Genomic DNA, 14,072 nt, shown 5'->3' on the forward strand with positions numbered 1-14,072 from the left:
ATATATTCAGATTTGAAAACTGGCTTAGTTACCCGATAGCTGAGTGACTTGGGAAAAGTTACTTAACCTCTCTCAGTTTTTTCACAGGTTAATAATAAATGTTTAATTTTTTAAATTTCATAAGGTTTTTTAAAGTTAATACAAATACATGGGCAAAGTACTTAACAGATGCTCTTTTCTCTGGTAAACAGCTCATCATGCTCAGTTGTATCCGATTCTTTGCAACCCCAGGGACTGTAGCCCGCCAGGCTCCTCTGTCCAAGGGATTCTCCAGGCAAGAACACTGGAGTGGGCTGCCGTTTCCTCCTCCAGAGGCTCTTCCCAACCCAGGGATCAACCCCACACCTCCTGTGTGTCCTGCATTGCAGGAGGATTCTTTACCTACTGAGCAATTGGGGAAGCCCCCTGGTAAACAGCATATAGCAGCTATTAATATTTACATTTTTATTCTTTAAAGTTAAAAGCCCACCTCTCGGGCTGAGCCCTGCTCGGTGTTTCTGCATCTGCAGTGTGTTATCAGTTCACTGTGGAAATATGTCTGTAGCTAGTTTTCTTTTCTCTCATAGCTATGTTAAGAATTATTTTTGTTTAATCACTAAGTTGTGTCTGATTCTTTTGTGACTCCATGAACTGTAGCCACCAGGCTCCTCTGTCCGTGAGATTTCTCAAGCAAGAACACTGGAGTGGGTTGCCATTTCCTTCTCTAGGGGATCTTCCCAACCCAGGCACCCAGCCACCGGGGAAGCAATAGGAAGCAACATTCTTACTCAAAGTTTAGGGATGCATGGGCATGCTGGAAGCTTTACAGAATAACTTCCTAACTGGCTTTTCCACACCCTTCAGGTTCATCCTTACACTGTCAACAAACAGCTCTCTGCTCCTGAGTGTCAGGGTCTTCTGCTACTTAACTCTAGCTACAGTTAACCTACGGGAATCAAGCCAAGATTTTGACTCACTAGGTTGTTTTCTCTTTTATCTGAACCCAGGATAGATATGTCAGCATCCAGGGCTGTGCAGGATTCACTCTGCTCTGCTCTTCTGTGTGGACCATTCTTGGACCAGAACCTTCCATGATGCCACTCCAAGGCTCACAGTCCCATGTAGCTGGGCATCCCTGGATGTGAATCCACCTGCCAGTGCAGGACACGTGGCTTCCATCCTTGGTCCAGGAAGATTCCGCATGCTGTGCAGTAGCTAAGCCCATGTGTCACAACTACTGGGCCCGCACGCAGCAGCTACAGAAGCCCACGAAGCTGGAGCCTGTGCTCCGGAAGAGGAGAGGCCACCACGACGAGAAGTATACCCCACTCGCCAGGGCTAGAGAAAGCCCGTGAGCAGCAATGAAGATCCAGCACAACCATAAGTACATAAATAAAATATATTTTTTTAAATGTAGTTGTTAAGGGTCTTTGCTGTTGCCGCTGCTGCTGCTAAGTCGCTTCAGTCGTGTCCGACACTGTGTGACCCCATAGACGGCAGCCCACCAGGCTCCCCGTCCCTGGGATTCTCCAGGCAAGAACACTGAAGTGGGTTGCCATTTCCTTCTCCAACGCATGAAAATGAAAAGTGAAAGTGAAGTCACTCAGTCGTGTCCGACTCTTATCGACCTCATGGACTGCAGCCTACAAGGCTCCTCTATCCATGGGATTTTCCAGGCAAGAATACTGGAGTGGGGTGCCATTGCCTTCTCCTAAGGGTCTTTGAACACGACATATTGTGATCTTCTGTGTGTGTGCTCTCACTGGGATAGTCTTGTAACAGTAGAAAGTCTACTTGATTTGGACATCAGTGACTTGGAGATCACAGGCCTTTGCCCTCTCTGGACTACATTTTCTTCATATACATTTGCAAGGAATTTTGATTAGATCATCCATGACTCTGCTGTAAATCCAGGGTCTATGTATGACTCAGAGGCAGGAGATAGATGGGTCCCAGGCTGAACAGTTTCTCCCCTGTGGACAGAAATTCCATAAAGGCAGAAACTCCATAAAAGCAGGATGATGAAGGAGGCTGGACCCTGCCTAGATAAGAGATACAGATCACGTATTACTCGTTCTCGAGGTTAAAAAGAACTCCCTGACTACACATGCACAGAAAGACTACTTGGAGGTCAAAAAGGGAGGGAGCGTCACCTCATAGTAAGTGATGTTGTAAGTGATGTCAGACCTCTTTGCTGGAATCCATCTGGGCTATGAGATGTGTGTGCACGCATGGGAAGACCTTGAGATAAACCAAATATGGACTCAGAACCAGCAAAGCAAGATGACTGGTTAAAAGAAACCCAGAAGAAATGCCCCATGAACGTGATCCAATTGCCACGATGGTGCGACTCTCCGTCTGAGCCGGCTCTTGAGTCCATCCACACGTACTATATATACCATTGTTTCTTCAAATAAACAATTTTTTTGTTTCACTACTTGCTGTCTCTACATGGAAATTTGTTTCTACACAGCTGATGGGTCAGGGCCTTGCCGCTGGCCTCTGACTCTGTGGACTAGTGGCTGAGATTCAGCACTCTCCCTGCTGTTGACCGGCCTCAATCTCCGGCCAGAAATTGAAGCCCTGCTTCAAGCAGGGGCCTCAGCTGCAGGCCGAGGCCACCCAGGATCAACTCTACCGTGGCCCCAGTCACCAGAACTCTGCTGGCTTCTAAGGTAGTCAAGCAGTGTTTGTGGCATACGTAAGTGAGTGAATGCATTTAAGCATTCTGTTCCTTATACATACCTAGAGTTTGCCCACACCTCACTGCCTAACTACATGCAAACACTTGCTGAAGATGAAATAATGATTTTCTCACAAAAGCCCTTAGCCTGTTCCTTCCCAGAGGTCATGGTCAGTGGATTTCTGCTGGAGCTCCTTGGGAGGTCCATATCCAAGCCCCTATCTGCTGAGCTCCAAGTGATATGGTCCTCCTCACTCTGCTTTGAGCTGACATCTTTAAAGGCAGGACTCAAGAGGAGATCAGACAGTGATAAATGAAGCTATAACATCTGTAACATCAACAGGAAGCTATTTCTGATAGCTTATCACCTGGTGGAGAAGGAGCGGCTGATGGAGGTCGATAACTCACTTTCACCTCCCACCCCTTATACATTTTGTAAGACCACATCCCTCCCAGGCCTTGCACGCCCTTGCACGACACCTCCAATATTCGTGGGCCGCAGTGTCTCACAGAGAACATAGCTACTTTCTGCAGGAAAGTCAATTATCTCTCCCCATTTTTAAGGGAGAAAAAATGGGTCAAGATTAAGGAATTTTTCTAAAATCTTTTTTTATTATCATTTTATTTTTAGTTTTTGATTAAGGAGTTTTTTTAAAGAGGAAAAATGTTTGTTTCAATCATCCTCATACCATTTTGCATGATGCTTTTCCGGCATACTTGTGGGTTTTTTGAACCAGTTTCCCAAATTGTTTTCCACATTATGACAAATGAGCCTTTAAAACCCGCAATTCCAGTTATGCCCCTCTCTGCTAACAACTCCTCAGTGGCTTCCCACTGAACTTAGACCCTGAACGAGATCCACCTTCTCAGCTGCACCTCGGGTATTTGTCTTTGTTTCTTCACACTCTTCCAGGCTCCCTCCCACCTTGGGGTGTCTGGCCATGTGGATTCTTCTGTACCCAAAAGGTTTTCATGGCCTTTTTAACAGTTGCCTAATACCCCACCCTGCTGTGTGCGTGCATGCCAAGTCGCTTCAGTCATGTCTGACTCTTTGCAGCCCTATGGACTGTAGCCCTCCAGACTCCTCTGTCCATGGGATTCTCCAGGCAAGAATACTGGAAAGGTTGCCATGCCCTCCTCCAAGAGGTCTTCCTGACCCAGAGATTGAACCCACTTCACTTACGTCTCCTGCACTGGCAGGAGGGTTCTTTACCACTAGTACTACCTGGGAAGCCCCTCTCCCTGCTCACCCCCACTCCCCTCCCAACCCCCTGCCTTGCTTACATATCCCTAAATTCCAAAGCATTCTTTAGACGATCAATCAGTTGTTTCCAGTGTTTTTACTACTGAAGCAACACAGTGATGGGTAACTTTGTACACAGTGATTTTGCTGCTATTGTTGGTAATTTTAGATTACTTCTTTTGAATAAAGCTGCAGAAGTCGATGTACAAGCCCAAGGAAAGTGACTTTCTGGCCTTTGCGTCACACAGACCTTTGGCTTTCAGCATGTGTGTTCCTTTATCTGTGCTTGAGCGTGTCTATTCCACTACAACCTGGATAGCAATTATATAGTGTTACTTCCATGCATGCTTTAGTTCATTTTTTAAAAATCTGTTCATCAGTAATAAAATGTTCTACTATTCACTGAGCACCAATATATGAAGTTGCTTCAATACACTAGCTCCTTTAATCCTCACAACAACCATACAAGGAAAATACTATGGATACTGTTTTAAAGTAAAGAAGCTGAATATTGGGATGGTTTGTTGCTGTTCAGTCACTAAGTCGTGTCCAGTTCTTTGTGACCCCGTGGACTGCAGCATGCCAGACTTTCTTATCCTTCACTATCTCTTGGAGTTTGCTCAAAAATCATGTCCATTGAGTCAGTGATGCCATCCAACCATCTCATCCTCTGTCATCCCCTTCTCCTCCTGCCCTCAATCTTTCCCAGCATCAGAGTCCTTTTCAATGAGTTGGCTCTTCTCATTAGGTGACCAAAGTATTATAAATGGGAAGGTTAACTTTCCCAAAGTCAGAGAGTTGTAATAAGTATCAGAATCAGGATTCAGATTCAGATCTTGTAATATTATCTCAAAATCTATTTGCTTTGTGTATTATTTATCTACCATCTGCATCTTCCAACTAATAAATGTTCTCAACAGTGAGTTTTGTGGACCCTGAACTCCCCAGAGCGTCAGGTGCAGTGCAGCACCCCAAGTTCATGTGACAGCATGCGTGGAGCTTCCAAGTCCAGTCGCTCAGTTCCGACTCTTTGTGACCCCACGGACTGCAGCACACCAGGCTTCCCTGTCCGACACCAACTCCCGGGGCTTGCTCAAACTCATGTCCATCAAGTCAGTGATCCCAGCCAGTACCTATCCAGAATGAACAGTCTGCAAGCAGAAGACTCCAGCCTCCTGGGCACCTCCACCTCCACCACTTCTCCCCTTCCTTTTAGATAAAAATTTTTATTGATTAAAAGTCTTCCTCCATAAACTGAAGTTAAAACTCATTGACAGATGCCATCCAATGCCCACCTCACAGAATTGTTCAAGATTCAATGAGCCCACATGGGCTCTATTTACCCATATGAAACACTCTGCAAACACCAGGCTTTATTATCTTTTTAAAATAACATAGGAAGAAGTGAAGAGTGACTGATAATGAGAAAAGGTTTCTTCTGGGGTGATGAAAATGCTCTAAAATTGTGGTGATGATTGCATACTTCTGTAGAATCATGAATTGTATGGCATGTGAACTCTATCTTGATAAAGCTGATATTTTATCAAATAGCAAGGGTTTTGCTACTGTGGTCAGTTTGTTATTCGCTCTGAACAGTCCTGCCACTCATTCATGCTACAGATATTTCTTGGTAGTTGAAGATGCACCTGGCTCTGCATTTAGGACCCAGAGAGAAAGAAGACAGACATGATCCCTACCCTCAAGCAGTTGGGATCATAGACTTCAGATGAGAAATTACACTCAGATGTGGTGAATCCTATCTCCTGGAAAGTTAAAGGGAGCTGGGGAACAGCAGAAAGGCTCATCACAGTCTTCAGTCAGAGAAGGTCTCACTCTGACCTAGGGAATGGGGGAAGGGTTACAGGCAGAAGGAAGAGCGTGAGTAAAGTCTCAGTGGGGAGAGAGAGAACCAGAGCATCTGGAAAACTCAGAGCCAGCCGAAATGAAGCAGGGGGGGCGGGGGTGGGGGCAGCAATGAGGAGCAATGGGGCCAAGGTGGTGGGTATGGGTGGGGTCACAGAGGGCCTTGTAGACTCGGCTAAGGAGTTAGGATTTATCCAACAGGCAACTGGAAACTGCTGAAGGGAAGCTGATTAGCTGAAGAAAGGTGAACTGATAAATGCCCCTGGCAGTTTGTTTTTGAAGAACCCCTGGTTGCAAAGTTAGACTAGAGAGAGAGAGAGAGGTAATTAAACAGATTTTTTGAACATGTAGGATGTAGAAGTGATAGGATTTGGTGGTTGAATTACTTGGAATGGAGGTGGGAGAAAGACAATTGCAAGGTGACTTGGATTTTTCCCTTCAGGCCATGGGGGACTGGCGGGGAGGGAGAGAGTGGCGGGGGAGCAGCAGGCTCCTTTCCGCGACGGTGCTGGCGAGGATGCACACACAGGGGCCGGGACACACGGTGCGTGAGGACCAGGCCCCGAAGCGAGGCCGACTCCGCCTGCTTAGCGTCGCTACCCAGCTTCTCTGTGACCCATTTCTTGAAGATAGGAATAATAGTAGCTTTCTCAAGTGCTGCTGTGAAGCTTATATGAGTTATTATATGTGAGGTACTTCAAATGTCTCTGTTAAGACCGCATTAGTGTTTACACACAGCTAAGACTACGAAAGTATTTTTCATTTTTATTGCTGTCATACTTCAAGAGGTGAAGTCCAGTAAGCAGGTAGATGAGTGTCTACCGATGTCTACAGTTGGAGATGTAGATTTCAGGGGCACTGGCAAGTAGATGGCATTAACACCTTGGGGAACAGAGATGTCTCCTGGCAAAGGGTCAGGAGAGGTCCCCGAGATGTTCTATCAGGGACAGGTGGAGCTTGCTAAGGACACTCTGAAGGCCTGGCAAAGACACAAGAGGAAAGGGGTGGGAGTGCCCGATGCCAAGCCTCAAGAACATCCTTCTAACTCTGTGGGGCCTCTGACTGTCCCCCCACTTTCCTTACACAGTCAAGGTGGCTCCAGCTAGGTATTTCCAGGGAATATTGGTGAATTCAGTAAATCTAGTTTTTAACATCTATGCCTAGAAACGGTAGCTTCCCCGATGGCTCAGTGGGTAAAGAATCCTGCAAAACAGGAGACATGGGTTTGATCCCTGAGTCGGGAAGATCCCCTGGAGGAGGAAATGGCAACCCACTCCAGTATTCTTGCCTGGAGAATCCCATGGACAGAGGAGCCTGGAGGGCTACCGTCCAAAGGGTTGCAAAGTGTCCAACATGGCCGTGCACGAGCATGAGCTTGACTCCTCTTAGATCACTGGCTCTTAAGGAAGTGAAAAATTAGGGACGACATGATTTATTTATTTGTTGAGTTCCCGTTTATGAGGAGATGTTGCTGAGTAGTACTTGAGGTGGGTTCTTAAAAACAAAAATGTGTTAACGCACAGTGGCCATGCTCTTTTAATGATGATAAAATCGTCCTGTTGGTCTAGTCTATTGAACAGATCCATGAGAAATAACTCCTTGTAACATAATCAATTGTCATATAATCAGTGGAGAATCATCCTTCACCTTTTCTACAGCATCTTACAATTTACAGAACGTTTTCATAAACACCATCGGATGATACCGATCTTCAAAGGAGTCACAGATTATTTCCATAATCTGTGAAATTATTTTCACCATCTAACAGATGAGAAAATCAAGGTTTAAAGAAATTAGTTAACTTGTCAAATGTTGTACAAGCTAAGTGAAGGATCGAGACTGATAGCTACCTAGAGAGTGGTGAATGTAGTGGGTAGGGGGCAGGTGGCAGTCAGAGCTGTCCATCCTGGAAGCAGGCACTAAAGGGGTGCCTTGTCTGCAGAGGATTTAGAAGATAATAAAACCGACTAAAGGCAGTCTGCTTTTGTTATCACTATGCACCACTAATTTCAAATACTGTCAGTAATAAAATATTCCTCTCTGCTGGGCACTGAGAAGCTGGTCTTTTCTATCCCCTGATAGAAACGTTAACAGAGCAAGTGAACCACATTTCCAGTCACAGAAAGAGATTTTTCTCAGTACTTTGCAAAGTGTTTCATACTGCAAATCCCTGTCCATGTTAAAGCAAACACATTTTCTTGGAGCGTGTTCAGAGTCCTCCAGAACTGTGCTTCCCCAAGACAAAGATCAACCACCACATGACCAAACGTCTAGAAAGAAGTGTCTCAACCTACTTTACAGAATTTCTGAAGAATCTTCTAAAACAGCAGCACCCATTCGCTGTCTCAGCAAAACACATTGAGCAACTCCTCTGAGAGTGATGCAAGGCAGGAGCCATGGGTGTGAGTGGGTTCGTCCACCAGGCCAAAGGTCTGTGGACAACTTGCTTTGCAGGTGAGCTGGAGGGACTCGTCTCAGTGCCCACACCCTGGGCCTCCTTGGAGTGTGCATCTCGCTTGTACTCTGGGCTTCAGCTGTAACTGTCCAGAATTCTCCCATCCTAACTGAGAAATGCAGCTGCTCGCTTATCATATGTGAAACAGATCGCCGGTCCAGGTTCAATGCATAAGGCAGGATGCTCAGGGCTGGTGCACTGGGATGACCCTGGAGGATGGGATGGGGAGAGAAGTGGGAGGGGGGTTGAGGATGGGGGACACATCTACACCCATGGCTGATTCATGTCGATGTTTGGCAAAACCCACTACAATATTGTAATTAGCCTCCAATTAAAGTGAATAAATTTAAAAAATAAAATAAGATCACAAAGGCTAATTCAGCAGCAGAGAGTTCTAGCTGCTAGCAGGCCAGACTTGAGGGGTTCCCCAAACTCTTTGATGCTAAAACTCAATGCTCTCAGTGCTAAAACAGAAACAATCCAAGGCAAATCAAGATGGTTGCTCAGTCATCCTTCTAGTTGCTGAGACTTTTAAATCATCTGGGGGGCAGGGGGGGCTTGTTTTAATTTGTTGAAATCACCATGGGTCCCAAGGCTGGGACATGGAGAGGCTGGTCAACATCTTCATCTTAGCTATGTATTGGAACCACACAACAGGCTCCAGAAAAACCTAGAGCAGGGTTTTTCAACAGCAGCATGACTGACATTTTAGGCAGAACAATTCTATTTTGTAGGGGGCTTTCCAGTGCATTTTGATAACATCCCTAGCCTCTATATATGCCAGTAGCACACACACACACACCACTCCTCTGTGACAATAGAAAGTGTCTCCAGATATTTTCAGATGTCTGGGAGGGGGAGCAAAATTGTTCCAGCTGGGAGCTACTGCTCAGAGAGATGTCTCTGGCTGCCTCACTAAATATGGGGCTCAGTCCCCTCAGTCATGTCCAACTCTTTGTGACCCCACGGCCTGCAGTTCCCCCAGGCTCTTCAGTCCATGAGCTTCTCCAGGCAAGAATACTGGAGTGGATTGTCATTCCCTTCTCCAGGAGATCTTCCTGACCCAGGGGTGGAACCCGTGTCTCTCATGTCTCCTGCATTGACAGGCAGGTTCTTTACCACTAGAGCCACCTGGGAAGCTAAAATGGGAACTGTTGGGTACAAATCAAGGCTGGAAAAGGGAAGTGTCCTGGCTTCACAGCCATTCTATTTGCCACATACAAGACTAATAATGACTACTGTTCACTCTTGGGTAGAATCAGAAGCAGAGTTAGGCTGAGATCCCCCTTTTGAGGCAGGAGGTAGGTGCCCCCTCCCCCAGTGTAAAGCAATTGGAGAGTCATCCCCTGCAAGCTGAAACTCCAAAATATCAATAGCAGGACAATTGAGAGAGGAAGCTGGGCCCTGCCCAGATAGAAGAGACCATGTATTTCTCATTCTCCAAGTCAGGACACCTCCCCGACTACACACGCGCAGAAAGGCTCCTTGGAGGTCAAAAGGAGAGTGATCCTAAGTGAAGCTCCGCCCATAGGCTCTTCCATGGAATCCATCTCTGTTAAGAGATGCATGTGCACACACAGGAGGACACTGAGATATACCAAATACGGACTCTGAACCAGGCAAATCAGAATGACTGGCCAAAAGAAACCCAGAAGAAATGTCCCATACAAATGATTTAAACCACCACGACAGTGTGACTCTCTCTTTCGTGTGTCTATCCATAAGTACTGTACTTTTTCTTCCTAATAAATACTTTGTAACATTACTTTCCATCTTTGTGGAAATTCTTCTGCCTCAAAGCTGAAGGGGCAGGGCCTTGTCACCGACCACTGGTCTAGTGGCCGGAATTTGGTGCTCTCACCGCCGTGACCTGACCCCAACCTCTGGCCGGGAACAGAGGCTTCACGGCAAGCCGTTCCAGGCCCACACCACCCAAGATCCCTGTGACAGTGCCTCCTGGGCAGGTGGCCCCTTAAAAAAGCCTTCCCACAGGATGTTACAAGGATTACTTCCTGTCCTATGGAATGCTCCCTAGGAAAACAAAAGAGAGCTTTATTTATGAAGGACTTTATTCATGAAGTAGATTACATATTGAAGCCTCTGAGAAGTCTCACCATAAAGGAAGCTGTTTAAATTTTACAACCCAGATTCATGCTGAGGTCAAACTACCCATTAAATACCGTTGTTAACCTCCCAACTGTAGGTTCTTCCGAAACTCTGGTCCCCTCCCTGAGATTTCTGAGAATTTTCAGAGAGTTTGCGTTCTTGTGTTCTCTTCCGGCTCTGAGCTCAGCCTTCCTCTGAACGGTCCAGCTCATTCATATTGCACCTCTTACCACTTCCCTTTATTTCTGCTCTATGCTGACCTAGATGTAGACTTCGGTTCCCTTTCCATGGTGCCCCCTTCCCCTAAATACCCGCACCAGGAATTGTTGTGTTCAGTGGGCTTTACCAAGGTTTATGGTGGTGGAAATCTTTATGTGATTTTAGCTCCGTTTGGCCTCCAGACTGCCCTCGCACCTCCCCAAGGCACCGTACATGCAGCCTCCTCCACTCCCACCCCGATTCCGTTCCCACTTTATTGTACAAAACAACTTTGCTTTCCCTTCCTTATTGGTCTTGGAATTGCTTTTGCACTTTCAAAATCTTGTGAACAGGTGACCACATAATCTATCATCCAAACTATGACAATTTAGAGAATGAAAGGGGATCTAATAATAATTTTGCTGGGACCACAGTTGTACACCAGGAAAATCCCCAACAAATCAGGGTACCTGGTCATCATACAGCTATGTTAAAGACAAAGGGTTGCCTGCTCTTGAACTTTCCCATTATCAATAGAAAAGAAGGCAGAGGCTTGGAAATCTTTGTGTTTCCTTCCTACTTTCATCTCCCCTCTCCAGTCTCTATAGATGGAATGGATCCGTAGAATAGGTGTTTTCTTAACGATGTGAATCACATCATCCTCGAAGATGAAAGTGGCTTCCATAAGCTTTGTTTTTAAATGAAATTTTCTTTTCTCCATTGCATTTGCGTGCTAAGTTGCTTCAGTCATGTCCAACTCTTTGAGACCCCATGGACTTGCAGCTCCCCCACGCCGCCTCCCTCCACACTTGCTGCATGGCCCTGGAAAGCTGCTGTGAAAATGTGCGTGGTGATCAGCCACAGACCTGAGTGTGATGCACGTGTTAACCTCTGCAGGGAGTCAGTTCCTTACAGGGCAGCACAGCAGAGACGAAGTCCAGGAGCTGGTCCCTGAGTGGGGTGAGCCCTGCTCCTCAGCCCTGGCCTTATGAGGGGCAGGGGAGACAGACGGCTCTTCTTTCGGCCAGTCTCTCTCAGGAACCTGCCTCTGGCTCAGAGTGGCTGAAATGACTATGTCCCTTGTCACTCAGATGTCACCCCTTTCCATTAGAACTGCACCTTGCTTCCAATAAATTAGAAGAAATACCAAGTCATTTACCTCCATCAGAATACATATTATGGTTTTTAAGCATGGGCGTGCATGAACACACACAGGCACGTGCAAAGACACACACACACACATGCACACATATACACACATATCTAGAGCAAAAGCCGCATCAGGATACAGATAGGCACAGGTCTGACTCTCCACTCTGAAGCATCTCACGAGCCTCTCATCAGTGAAATACAATGGAGGCATATTCCACGTGGTCTGGTGATGTCCTCCTGGGGCGGTTGAAAGGGGGCACGTTGGCATAGACAGCGAAGTCATCCTCTTTCCTGGGTGCCAGGTTGATCACGTTGGAATATATGGCATCGGCATGGCAGGAAAGCTCCTTTAGAGACAGGATGCAGGTTAGAGACACCAGTGATTCCAAAGACAAAACAGGCTACCGGGGTCCCTACAGGACAGCAAGTGGAACCTCGGGTTCTTGCTGAGCAAGCTCTGATCTTCAAAAACATTTCTTTTAGGGCTGTTCTCTGCCTCATCACCACTATGCCTGTGTGGTGCCTGCCTAGGAACAGCATGAAATCCTGGCAGAGATAACCAGGAGACCCTCTAGGTATGACTCAGCCATTTCCTTACCAAGGATTTGTGGAGAAAGTTGGTCTGATGCTTCTGTTGTTTCTTAAATAGTCCTAGAAGAATTAATAAATTCAGAGTCAGTCTGAGTTGGGTGGTAGCCATCTTTCTTTGATTGCTGGACTTAGGGTTGAACTTCAGAATGCAAAGCCACCACGTTCAACCCATTGGCCCTATGAGACTGGGCTAAGTGCCCAGGAAGAGACAGGGAGAGTGAGCACTGTTTTACCCTTTATGATTTTGGTTATTATTTAGATATTACTTGGTATCAAAATTTATTTTAGTTGATGCATTTGAACCATGTCTGTTCAGATTGCTCATGTGTGACTTTTAGCATAAAGAGTTTGTACCATAAACAAATCTTGTTGCTCTGTGCTGAGTCCCTGGCAACTCCAGAGAATAGACCTACAGCCTCCCTGTTCTCCCCTCCCCCAAGGCTGCCCCAGAGGAAAGACACCCCATTCCTGCCCTCAGTTTCCCCCCTGTCCTCATACTCAGCTCCAGGGCCAGCTGGTCAACTCACTCTCATGCCTCCATTTCTTCAGAGTCACGGACAAGAGTCCCACCAGGAGCAAGATGAGGGCCACGACACCAATGGAGCCAGAAACAGCTGTGGCCGCTGTGTCTAGGCTGAGGGAAGTGAACGAGAGAATGAGGACACTTCAGTGCCCTGGCCGGCTGTGGGGACTATCCACAAGGTGGCCCTGGGGCCTCCCCACTGCTGGGCTTCCACCTCCCCAACAGCCAACCATCTCCTGCCTCCATGTCGACCCTCTTCCCTCTGCCCCGATCTCCACGCCAAGGTCCCACCCACGCCAGTTCCCACACGGGGCCAAGCAGACCCCCTTCCAAGATCCCCGATACTCCTCCAGGGGCCAGCCCTTCTTTCACCCACCTGCTGGGTAGTGTGGGGCCTGACGTTGAGGTGGTGATGTTCTCTGCAGAAAGGGAAAGGAAATTTGAGAGTAATTCTTTAACACATGCTATAGACTGAATCGGAGAAGGCAATGGCACCCCACTCCAGTACTCTTGCCTGGAGAATCCCACAGATGGAGAAGCCTGGTGGGCTGCAGTCCATGGGGTCACAAAGAGTCGGACACGACTGAGCGACTTCACTTTCACTTTTCACTTTCATGCATTGGAGAAGGAAATGGCAACCCACTCCAGTGTTTTTGCCTGGAGAATCCCAGGGACGGGGGAGCCTGGTGGGCTGGCATCTATGGGGTCGCACAGAGTCGGACACGACTGAAGCGACTTAGCAGCAGCAGCAGCAGCATAGACTGAATGCTTGTGTCCTGCCAGACTCATGTGTTGAAATCGTAACCCCCAAGGTGATGGTGTTTGAAGGTAGGGTCTTTGGGAGGTGAGTAGGTCAAGAGGGTGGAGCCCTCATGAATGGGATTAGTTCTTCTATAAAGGAGACTCCAGAGGGTCTCCTTGCCCCCTTCCAACCTGTGAGGACACCACAAGAAGACAACCATCTAAGAACCAGAAGTGGGCTCTCACCAGACATTGAATGTGCCAGGGCCTTACCTTAGACTTTCTGGCCCCCAGAACTATGAGAAATGTCTGTTGTTTATAAACCACCCAAACAGTAATTTGTTATAGCAGCTGGAAATGACCGAGACAACACACACCCAAATGAACTCTATGGGACCCTAAACAGTAATATTAGTTACCTTACACTGGGGACTGTATATATACCCGGCACATTCATTATCTTATTCATTCTTCACAGACAGATAATAAGCTGGAAGCAATCATTACACCCACCTCACAGTAAGGAAACCAGCCCACA

The 14,072-nt window shown here is 46.9% G+C and overlaps 1 protein-coding gene across 7 annotated transcripts in view; it reads right to left on the reverse strand.

Annotated features, from left to right (window-relative positions):
- Window positions 1-10,274: 10,274 nt before the first annotated feature.
- Window positions 10,275-14,072, reverse strand: part of LOC147357088 (uncharacterized) — a 49,250-nt gene continuing 45,452 nt past the window's right edge. For 6 of the 7 annotated variants that reach the window (XM_086342918.1, XM_086342915.1, XM_086342916.1 and 3 more), the window contains 4 exons: window positions 13,170-13,212; window positions 12,798-12,904; window positions 12,278-12,330; window positions 10,275-12,026 (listed from right to left, as the gene is read on the reverse strand). In XM_086342918.1, coding sequence (XP_086199044.1) covers window positions 11,868-12,026; window positions 12,278-12,330; window positions 12,798-12,904; window positions 13,170-13,212 — 362 coding nt within the window. In that variant the 3' untranslated portion in view covers window positions 10,275-11,867. Of the gene's footprint in view, window positions 12,027-12,277; window positions 12,331-12,797; window positions 12,905-13,169; window positions 13,213-14,072 lie in introns of those variants that run through there. The other variant, XM_086342911.1, reaches the window with a different exon arrangement.

The sequence above is a fragment of the Bos grunniens genome, chromosome 16 (assembly GCF_055505025.1).
Source record: "Bos grunniens cultivar Pamir isolate PY7600 chromosome 16, Bosgru_T2T1.0, whole genome shotgun sequence".
In the NCBI taxonomy this organism is placed as follows: Eukaryota; Metazoa; Chordata; class Mammalia; order Artiodactyla; family Bovidae; genus Bos; species Bos grunniens.